We start from the raw sequence: 10,450 nt of genomic DNA, 5'->3' as shown, positions 1-10,450 counted from the left end.
TTATTGCTCTTGATTCGCTGATATTGCAAGACCACACATGCTGATAAAAAATGAGCTATCTGATGATTGTTTACTGTGTTTGTAAACGGTCAATATTTTTAATGCCACTTCTTGGTGTATTCCATTAAAAAAAATTAGGTTTTAATTTTTTAAGCATGTTTAGTTCATATATGCAGGATTGACCATCTAACAATATAGACAGTAATGAGAAGATTGAGCAGCATGAGAGGGTTGCCGTCGAATGTGAGGCATAAGGGCATACATCATGGATTTTTCAGTGTTTTTGTATTTAACAGTGTGTTTTCACACCACCATTCAGATCATGGATATTGTTCTTTCTCATCAGTTCATGGATATTGTTTTTCTATCTTCTATCAAGTTAGCAAGTTTTCATATTGTTCATGGATATGTGATCTAGTTAGCAAGTTTTCATATTGTAGTAATTATGTGAAATTCCTTATCAAAATTTTATGATGTTAAAATATGATTTATATGATTAATGATTTTCATGATCTTTTTTAAAAATTGCATGTAAAATCTATGTAGCCAAAATTCTACATTTTTTAAGAACAATTATTGACAAAGCATCATTTTTCTTGTTAAAGTTATCATCAGATGTTTAATGTGTGTGAATGTAAAATGGTATATTTTTTCCTATATAATATTTCACGTAAAATTTTAGTTGCATATTTTGTTGAATAATTAACTAACTTAATAAATTTATTGAAAGGGAGAGATACATAGAGGGGCAGAGAGTGCGGGATAGGAAGGGGGGAGGGAGGGAGGGTGGGAGGGAGAGAGAGAGAGAGGAGCTTGTGTGTTCTTGCATCTGTAGAAAGATGTCCTCGAGAGATATATACATAGAGGGGGGAGAGAAGAGTGGGCTAGGTTGAGAGAGGGGACAGAGGGAGGACACAAACACACACATATTTAGTGGCTAAGTCACAAGGTTTGAGTTTGAGTTCGAGTTTGAATGAGCTCGACAATAAATTCAATTCGACGATAAATTTGTCTTATATAATTTTTCAAAAATATATAATATATATGATCACAATTTCCAACTATGGGACAAAAAATAACTTTGTACAAATGATTGCAAGTATGATTATTTTTTACTCTTCTTTGCTAATAAATAGAATTAAAATAAAAAATAATAATCATTTTATTTATTCTTGACTAATAAAATAAAACTGTGAATATTCAAGAATTAAAAATAATAATAATATAGTCTAATTATAAATGAATTAAATCATAAATATTAATACTTTACTCATTATAATCCTTGTGTTTCACTAATAAAATAAGATTAAATTTTTTTACATCAAATTCCAATTCTAATTCGAAAATGAACAACCAAATGCAAGAAAAAGATATTCTCCATCATATTCCGTTCCAATTCCAATTTCTAAATTGGCAACCAAACACAGAATATAGATTTGTATATTCATCTTCCGTGTCAACCAAACGGTCCAACTATCTTCCTAAAACGCATAACCGAATTTTTGAAAACCTAGTTATGAGATAACCTGGCTATAAGAGAAATTCATCTTACCCAACCAAACAGAGCCTTATGAAGTCATAAAATCTCTTAACAAAATAGAGTAATTTCTACCCTCAAATTTATGGATTGGGACATCTTCCATTCGAGTTTCAAAGCACACGAAGCAACAAACGTGGATCTACAACCACAACCACAGAGAAGCTCACCCTACAAATCCCAAGTACCGTAGAAGAAGAGGAAGACGACAATTTTAAACTTTAAATAAACTGTTAACTCACAACCATGCCTCAGAGCTTTATAACTAATAAATAGCAATAGCGCATGCGTTATTTATTGCTAATTTTCGTTTCTGCACCACCCACTGACGATGGAGACCAAGAACAATGGCAGTAAGTTATATGTTATTTGAGCATCTGTTTATCAGTCAACATTTACTACAGCTATTGATGTCTAAAGTGCGTAGTTGCTTTCAAACCTCGGAGAAATCTCGGATCGTATCGATTACCGCATTAAGGAAAACTAAATCTAATCATTGTCTATTTCACTTCTTGCAATGGTTCTAATTATTATTTTTAGTCTGTCATTAAAATCTTTTATTTCATTCACTAATCTTAATTTTCTTCGGACGGGTCTTCTCTATGTATAGTGTTTTACGATTTACTGTAACACCTGTCTGAATCCTGTGCATCGAGGGAAATAGTCGCTTTAGTATTGGGTTTCAGCGGTGTTTGATTAGTGACCCTCTTAGTTTTCTTTAGATTTTTTGCGAGTTGTACTCAATTTGGGAAAATTTTGGGTTGTAGGATTGAATTGGATTCATTTTCATTTAGAATTTAGGGTTGTGTTGTCGTACCAGATATCCATAATACTGTTGAAAAATTCATTTTTTAAAGCTTTAGGTAGATGTGCAGTTTCAGTAAATTCGTGTGATTTATCATCTGTGAAGATAACTGCTGTGTTGAAGCCAGCAAAGGTGAAGAAGCCCCTATCCGCTAAGCTTGAGAAGAAGACTTTTGCCAAGTCAAGCATATTGAAATGGCAATAGTCGTTGTTCAAGGAGCACCAGAAATAAAAAGTGATGAGGACTTCGTGGAAGATGAACCACTTGTTATATTTTGAAGAGGTCAACATTTTGGAGACAGGGAAGGAGGCAGCAAAGGATGGATATATACTCAATAGTTTAAGATGCTTGTGGATCAGACAATCTATATCTCGTTGGAGTTATAAGATATAGATGTGACAATTGATACCCAATAGTTTAGAGGGGGATCCGAAATATGGAAGTTTACATCACACGTTTACGGCGGTGATAAAATACTTAATGTGCAAATGGTGTTTAATAATGTTGGGAACTTGGATGATATTTAGGCGACTATATACCTGTACCAGGGAGAAGCTTGAAGAAGTCTTGCTGATCTGAGAACTATTTTTCAAAAAAGCAGCTTTTGCAGAATGTATTTTTTTATTGTTTTATGCTGTAGCGTTAAGAGGGGGTGTTGGGATATATGCTCTAATTTGCATCATGCTTAGTGTATAGGTTGTGGGTACATTTTGCGACAAGCTCATGAATTGGAGTAACCATTTGATCAATATTTTAGATCATCATTAGAATTGTTCAACTTAAGAGCCTCCTGCGTTAGAAATCCAAATGGATGTAGGTTGTTCTTCTCATCAATATGCATTGGTTCCTTGGGCTTTATATACCATTGTGCTATTGGACTTTCACTATAATGATGTGACTTCCAATCAGTGAGACATAAGATACAATGTACTATAAGCTTCTCCATTCTTGTATAGGCAAGTTTGTTTCTATAACATACTGCATGAAGCTATAGGTGTACCAATTCTTCTCAGCAATAGAGGAACTTAGAATCCAGTAAAAGGAGGGGAATGGAAAGTAGATTTAATAATCATGCATGCCTATATAGTTGCCACTTGCTATCTCGACTCCCTCGTGCGAAACTGGTCCCTTCCATTTGTATTTAACTCTTATGGCCATCTAGTTCAGTGAATTTGTTCTAATTTGCAAAGTTTCATCAAGTTTGTACATTTTGATGATGGTCTTCATGAGGTCCTTTTTTCACCTCATCATCATTGATAGAGACAACTCTATTCAACCTGACAACTCTCTCCTAGCCTTTTACATACCAGATTACATACCAGATTCATTGCACATGTTGCCATGTGTTAAGGAGTGTTCAATTTCTTCAAGCCTTGTTGATAATAGATTGATTATGTGTAACAACCCACACTACTCTTTATTTTTATGTATTTACTATTTTTCAATTTGGAAATGCATATGTAATGCTCCCACACTTTCTGATCACTCAGATCTTGAGTGGGCAAGGTGTGAGAGTACAATGCTCTGACCCAATTACTATCTATTATGTATGCAAAAAGATGAATGGTGGCAAGCTGGCCAAAATATGTAGGCCACTGAGCCGGGTTAATCAACAAACATTTAGCAGACTGCATAAGTGACACATAGGCGGTAGAACCAGCATCATCAACGCCTCTTCAGTGGACACCATGCTTGCAATGCAAGCCACTGGCAGAATGTCCAAGTTTAGTTCATACCGAAATGTTTGATAATGTTAGCATTGTTTAATGCCAAAATGAGCCAAATGATATGCTATAGTGGTTGGTAGTAAATTCTCCAATCTTACAATATGAAATGCATACAAAAATATGTTCCTCTGGCAGTGTTGCACTCCGAGGTCTGCAAAATATATGCGAGATGCATTACAGTATAGCAAATTAACAAGTGCACTGCTGAAACAAGCTATATAATTTTCCGATTATAAGATTAGACCGCCGTAACAATTTAAATTAGCTTGAAAGATGCATAATAAGCACGGAATATCATTGTCACAATAGCTAAATACATAACCAAGTAAAGTATAACTCTTATAAATGATGTAAGGTGCTGATGCAAGTCTGATAACACTCTGGTATTGTTGTCACACTATCACAGACAAAGAAAGTAGTGTACCCGGACCCTCATATGGAGGATAGGAACACCAATTTAATGCCTTCAAAATCACACAAAACTCTATGGTGTGAATCATTTTGTTGATTTTTTAAGATGCCAAAAAACATACTGATGGAGCCTGAAAATGGGGGTGCCAAGTCTCTTCCTGCCATATCTCTTAGTTGTTGAAAAAAGCATTGGGACTTATAGAATTGCTGCTGCTGCTGTATGGAAGAGTGGTACTGATGTGAACTTATTGTGTCCACAATAGAATGAGAGAGTACAACTTGAAGACAAACCCGTACAACTTGGAGGAGTGCATGTACAGCTTATAGGATTAATTGTACAACTGGCAAAAGGGCATGTTTGACTGATAAGATGGACCAAATGGTTGGTAGTATGGATCCTAAAGTTGGTAGTATACTGTTGGCTGAATGGGTCACGCGATTGGCTTAGTGGACTGTACAGTTGGCAATATGGACGTATGGGTGGTCAGATAGATGGTGCGATTGGCATTCATGCATGACTTGGAATTTATGTATCGGTGAGTTATTTTTTTTCTAGGCACATTCTCCTTCCCACTTGACGGTACAATGTAGTCTCTTCCATATTGTTTTTTCCCTTTCCTGATTTTCATGTACGGTTTGTTTCTTTTGTTTTTGTCATTCACCTTATTGATTCCTCCCTTTATGTACGAGTTGATCCTGTACGACTTCATGTCTCTTGGTATGTTCGACTTGTGCTTGTCTTGTTGGTACAGTGCTTGTTCTCGCGTAATTATACAAAGATTTTATAGGAAAGTTTGTGTTCTCATGTACATAACTTGCATTCTTCCTTGGCCGTACAAAAAGATTTATGTGTAGCATATGAACTGCTAGTATTCCTCATTGTGGTACTGTCATGTCCCCTCTCTAGTTTGACTAGTAGAGTCATGAGAGTTGGCCTATTATTGGAGTCTCGTAGGCTAGCAGTGGTGAATAGAGTCTCATATTGGATACTCAGTGACTAGAGTTGGTTCTATAGTCGGTTTGAGAGCCAGTTGGGGCAGTTCCTTAATTTTAGGGATTTTCCTAAAATTTAGGAGGTTGTGGCAATAATCAAATATGAGGCTCCTCGAGACCAGTATATAGTTTCAGTTTCAGGGTGACAGGGTATATCCCCTAGTTTCTAGGAGTACCCCTAGTTTTTAGGGATGGGACTGCCAGTTGGCCCACATTGCTCGACATCAGTCATAGGCAGGTGACAAGACCCATTCATTGATTATTTGGTTGGTTTGGCTTTCCAGTTGAATTTGGCTTTCCAGTTGAATAAAAGGATATTTCCTAAGTTTGCTTTTAAATAAATTAAAATAAAGCTATTTATATAGCTAATTGGAGTAATAAGGGGATTTTGTCTCTATTTGGTCAGGCAGACCTATGTGTTATAGCTAGTTGGAAAGGTCTTGTATTATTATACCTTATTTTCATCATCTGGAGACCTTCAGGCACCTAGAGTTATGTTATTTGAGGAAAGAGGTGTTTTTACTATACATAAAGACCTTTTAATTGAGAAGATGCCATTTTATAATAAAAGGAAAGGCATATTCTCCCTTTAGGGTTCAATTGGCTTTGAGAGGGAGATAAAAGGAGATGTTGACTCATTTTTTCATTATCTTTTACATCTTCATTCTTGGTATTTGCAATTTTGCTCTAAGGAGCGATTCTAGAGGTCTGGGGTGCAAACCCTAGAGCATGGCTATTGGGACGCAAACCCCAATAGGTGGTTTCAACAACATTCTACAATATTGTTTCATCAGTTGACAAAGATTGTTAAGTTTAGCGTTGAGGGTGCTTGTGCATTGCACGTTGGGGGTCTTGTTTGGCTCGTTGGGATCTTCTTGCTGCCTTGGCGTGACTATAGCAGCCGTACGACTGCCTTTCAGCTGGCACGTGGTTTGTTAGTTGGATTACATCAGCCATCTCTGCCCTTTTGATGCGAGGTTGGTCCATTCTTTCAGCTGGCATCATCATTCTTTCTTTGTAAACACCTTTGCTGGCATACTGATTACATATCTTGCCTGGTACGATTTGTAGCTATTCTGGTTGACTGAACATTATATTATTTGCTGCTGTTTTTAATTATTGTTTTATTTGTCTGGAAAAAAGAAAAAGAAACAATCTTTCTGCAACTTTTGTCTAATTCTCTAAGACCACAAGGAAAGCACAGGAAAAGCTATTATTTTAATTAAAATTTATAGAAGTTCAATGAAAGGATCCTTTTGGGATCTTTCAAGTAGCTTACAATTTTGATATTTTGTGACGTTTGCATCTTGTGTAAGGTCTTACACCCACTGTCTCGTATGGTGTTTGACTTACTCTCCTCTATAGTTCATTTTTGGCTTGCAACTCATGTACGACGTACAACACCCTTGTTTTTAAAGTGCATCTGTACGACACTTTCATCAAGAAATTTTGTCCATACAACACCTTCGATGTCTTTGCTTCCTTGCAAGGTTGTGCCTCCTCATACAACAATGTGCACCATTGTACAACTAATAAAAAATTTGTACGCGGTGTCTACAATTGCTGTACGACTCCCCCTCATTTGCCACTTTCCTGTCATTCCCAATGCATGTTGTCTCTTTCTAGTGCTGTGTCATACCTAGCCCATTTGGATGCAATTCTTTCCTCCCATCAGCCCCTTTTTCCACTTTTGGTGCATTTTCTTTTTCCTTTTCATTTTCTATCTCTATACTATTAGATGTATCATCTGCTTTTATCCTTTGTTCTTCATGGAGTGTTGTAGCCTCAAGAACTACAGGCTGACATGTGTACCTCATCAGGAACTCTTCTCATCCTTAGAATAATCTTTCAGCTCAAGCACCCCTTCATCTTTGGGCTCCATTACTTTCCCTTCCTTCATCTTAAAGTCTTCACCCTTAGACTCTGAGTCCAATGTCAACTATTGACTCACTGCCTGATTCTATAGGTCGATGGCATACGTTTATGTCAAAACCTTTGTTGACGATGGTGTTTGTCAACTAAAGTCCCATTATCCTCATCTCTACAATGGTTGACTTTTGTCCAATGCCCATCATCAGTAACATAGGGTTGTTGACTTTGTTGTTAGTTCACCTTGCAAATTACATTCATGTTGGCTGAGTTCATCATTAACAACGGTGTTGGGAGTTGCCACTCTTAGTTGCAACATAGTTTGCAAAACATATGCTGTAATACCCTCTATCAGATATTGAATCCAAATTCCTCACAAAATATTTCAGAAATATAATAGAGAATTCATGGAATAAAATTCAACAAATAATTAGTAAATGCTCATATAAAATACTCAGACAATTGTTATTGCATTATAATTTCAGCAATACAATAACATGATAAAATATCCAATCGTAATAATGGTGCCAACAGTCAGATTGGGAAAAAACTGTAAAATGCACTTTTAACTCTAGATGTGAACTTTGTTTTGAATTCACCACATAAGTGAATCAGGTTTGTGTCCAATCCACCCAAGAAGCCTGAAGGGTTCCATCCTCAGGTTCTGAAAATGAAAGCTGCAAGCTTTGACATTTCTCAAAGAGAAATCTGAAATCAATCTCAATCTCCAAGCATAGCTGCAATGAGCTCCTCTTCCTTCTTTAAACTCAACCTGGCGACTCTTCACATTCCTCCTCTTGTCCTTCATCTTCTTCCCCTTTCGCCACTTTTTGATCGCTTATTTATATTAAAATTGACTTTAAATAGTTTGCTTTACACTCCATTCAAGTCACTTCAGAATATTTTACTTTTTGGCTTAATTTCTCTAATGTCTCAAAATGGGGACATTACATCTGCCACCTTGATGGGTATGGTTGCTTGTAGCACTTGCTATACTACTATGACTCTAATTGCAATGATGCACTTGCAGTTTCGTTGGAATTTAGTTATTTGTTCTATTTCTACTCCCGCTTCTCAGAATCGATCCTCTATATGAGGGTTTGGGTACACTGCCTTCTTTGTGCACTCTCATGATAAAATTGTCGTCTCGTTCCGCATCCAACATATTAATACCCTTTTGCTTCATGCAGTTGGTTCTTCATGGTCATCTGGTCCACACCATTTGTGCAATAATTGTACATTGTCTTCTTTATTTTGGCAGTCTCTCGCAAGTTGCCCCCATTCACTATATTGTTGGCACTATATGATGAGACATTATCTGGAGTCGTATGGTATTTGATCTCTCTCTTCCATCAAGTCCCATTACCACTTGGTGATACATTTTGTGCTTTCAATGGAGTGTGATTTCCTTGAGTGAAGAGTACTTGTATACCTTTAGTTTTCAAATTATAGGAACACTGCTTTATTAAGTGACCCATCACTTGGCAAATCTCATAGAACATCATTTTAGGACAATTACCTTTCATTTGCCCCTCAACTTTGAACTCTGCACACCATTGTTCATTACTTTCTTTATTAGTTCCTTTTTGGGTCTTCAAATCTTTCATTATTCTCATCATATCCCCACATAAGGCTTGGACTTTTGTCGATTCATCATTACTATCACCCTCGGTGCTCTTGTAATCATCCATCTTCCTCTTTTTTTGTGAGGATTGTAGGCGTTTAGCATGCCGTAATGATACTTTGTTAGTTAAGGGGCAAAATAGTAAAATAGTTGTTTCCAAACGGTGTTAGTGAGGGTCAGTTGGTGGACTTAACCAGCTGTCGGGTCTATTTGTATCCATGATGAAAGCAAGCAAACAATGATGGTGATTGTAGAAGGAAACGATAATGTTATGAAAAGCCATTTCATTATGTCATATCTCCTTGTATGTTGTGCCCTCTTGGTTAATTCTCTCTAGTTAATACTATATGTTGAATGGTTATAATTGCATTATATTGGCAATACATCTCTAGCTAGGCATCTAACATTTTAGTGTCATTACCTAAGTCCGAATCTGGATGTCTGACGAAGAAGGATAGGTGCGATAGCGACATAATGGATCACCCTTTTGACCAACAAGTCTTAATAATTGATAGTGATGTTGAGGACAATACATAAGTGACCTGAGAAGACCCGTTGACACAAGATTTGGTTCCCATGTAGGGCGTGTCAATTGACGAGTATGTGAAGTGAGAGGCTAGAGAGAGAACAATATTCCCTTGTATCGTAATGCTGAATTCATGGTGAAACGGTTCTAGTGTACAATCTTCTAGGTAGCCTTTTGAGGTTGTTGACTCACGTTGGTGGAAGTCCATGAATAATGTGAGGCAAGGGAAAGAGAACAATGTAGGAAGCAAATACTCCAACGGTACAAAGAAATGAACTGGAGGGAGGAAGAACCATGTAACACAGTCGGTGCCATACTCCCGACAACCAAAATTAATGCCCCTTCTGCCAAATAAAGCCAGGAGGCCCACAAGAAGGAAGCATAGTCTTAGGACATAGAGATTTTGGTAAGGTCTTTGTGGATCCAACAACAAGCTGAGAGAAAAAAATGATGACAGCAACTTGTGGGAAGCTCTTTTAACCTTGCCAACAATTGGAGCACCACTAGTATGCACATTGATGGGGGATCTCTTCTAGACGCTCCCTATGTACCGCAAGGGTGCAATGCAGAAAGTTGGGAGATTGATTATGTACAGATAGAGACAGAGCCATCAGAGCACCCCAAGGAAGTTAGTAGCAAAGAAAAGGATTTGAGGGAGAGGTATTTAATGTATTTGAAAGTACCCTATGGAGCATCATGAATCTTATCGTATTTGAAGAAACAAGGGTATGGAGAACATAACCCAAAACTTCTAGGAGGAGGGAGTATCTAAACCATCAAGGCGAGTGCGATAATAGAGGGGGAAGGGAAGATAACTCGTATGTAATATGAGGTAAAAAGGAAGTACAAGGACAAGGAGTAACCAACCCACCCAAGTCTAATAACACAAAAGGTGCCAACAATGGAGCAAAAATAATGAATAGCCCAGATAGACAAAATCTGACAAAATTCAGTGGTG

General features: G+C 37.1%; 1 protein-coding gene across 3 annotated transcripts in view; it reads left to right on the top strand.

The window, feature by feature from the left end:
- The first annotated feature begins 1,705 nt into the window (after window positions 1-1,705).
- The window catches only part of LOC149544918 (folylpolyglutamate synthase-like), a 186,898-nt gene continuing 178,153 nt past the window's right edge, over window positions 1,706-10,450 (top strand). For 2 of the 3 annotated variants that reach the window (XR_016355077.1, XM_089795463.1), the window contains exon 1: window positions 1,725-1,890. Coding sequence is in view for 2 of the 3 variants with exons in the window: in XM_089795463.1 (XP_089651589.1) it covers window positions 1,869-1,890 (22 nt within the window). In the remaining variant the exon portion in view is untranslated. Of the gene's footprint in view, window positions 1,891-10,450 lie in introns of all 3 variants that reach the window. The other variant, XM_089795462.1, reaches the window with a different exon arrangement.

Source organism: Cupressus sempervirens, chromosome 8 (genome assembly GCF_028749045.1).
Source record: "Cupressus sempervirens isolate cs-2001-9-10 chromosome 8, ASM2874904v1, whole genome shotgun sequence".
NCBI lineage: Eukaryota > Viridiplantae > Streptophyta > Pinopsida > Cupressales > Cupressaceae > Cupressus > Cupressus sempervirens.
This window is presented reverse-complemented; position numbering and strand designations above follow the sequence as displayed.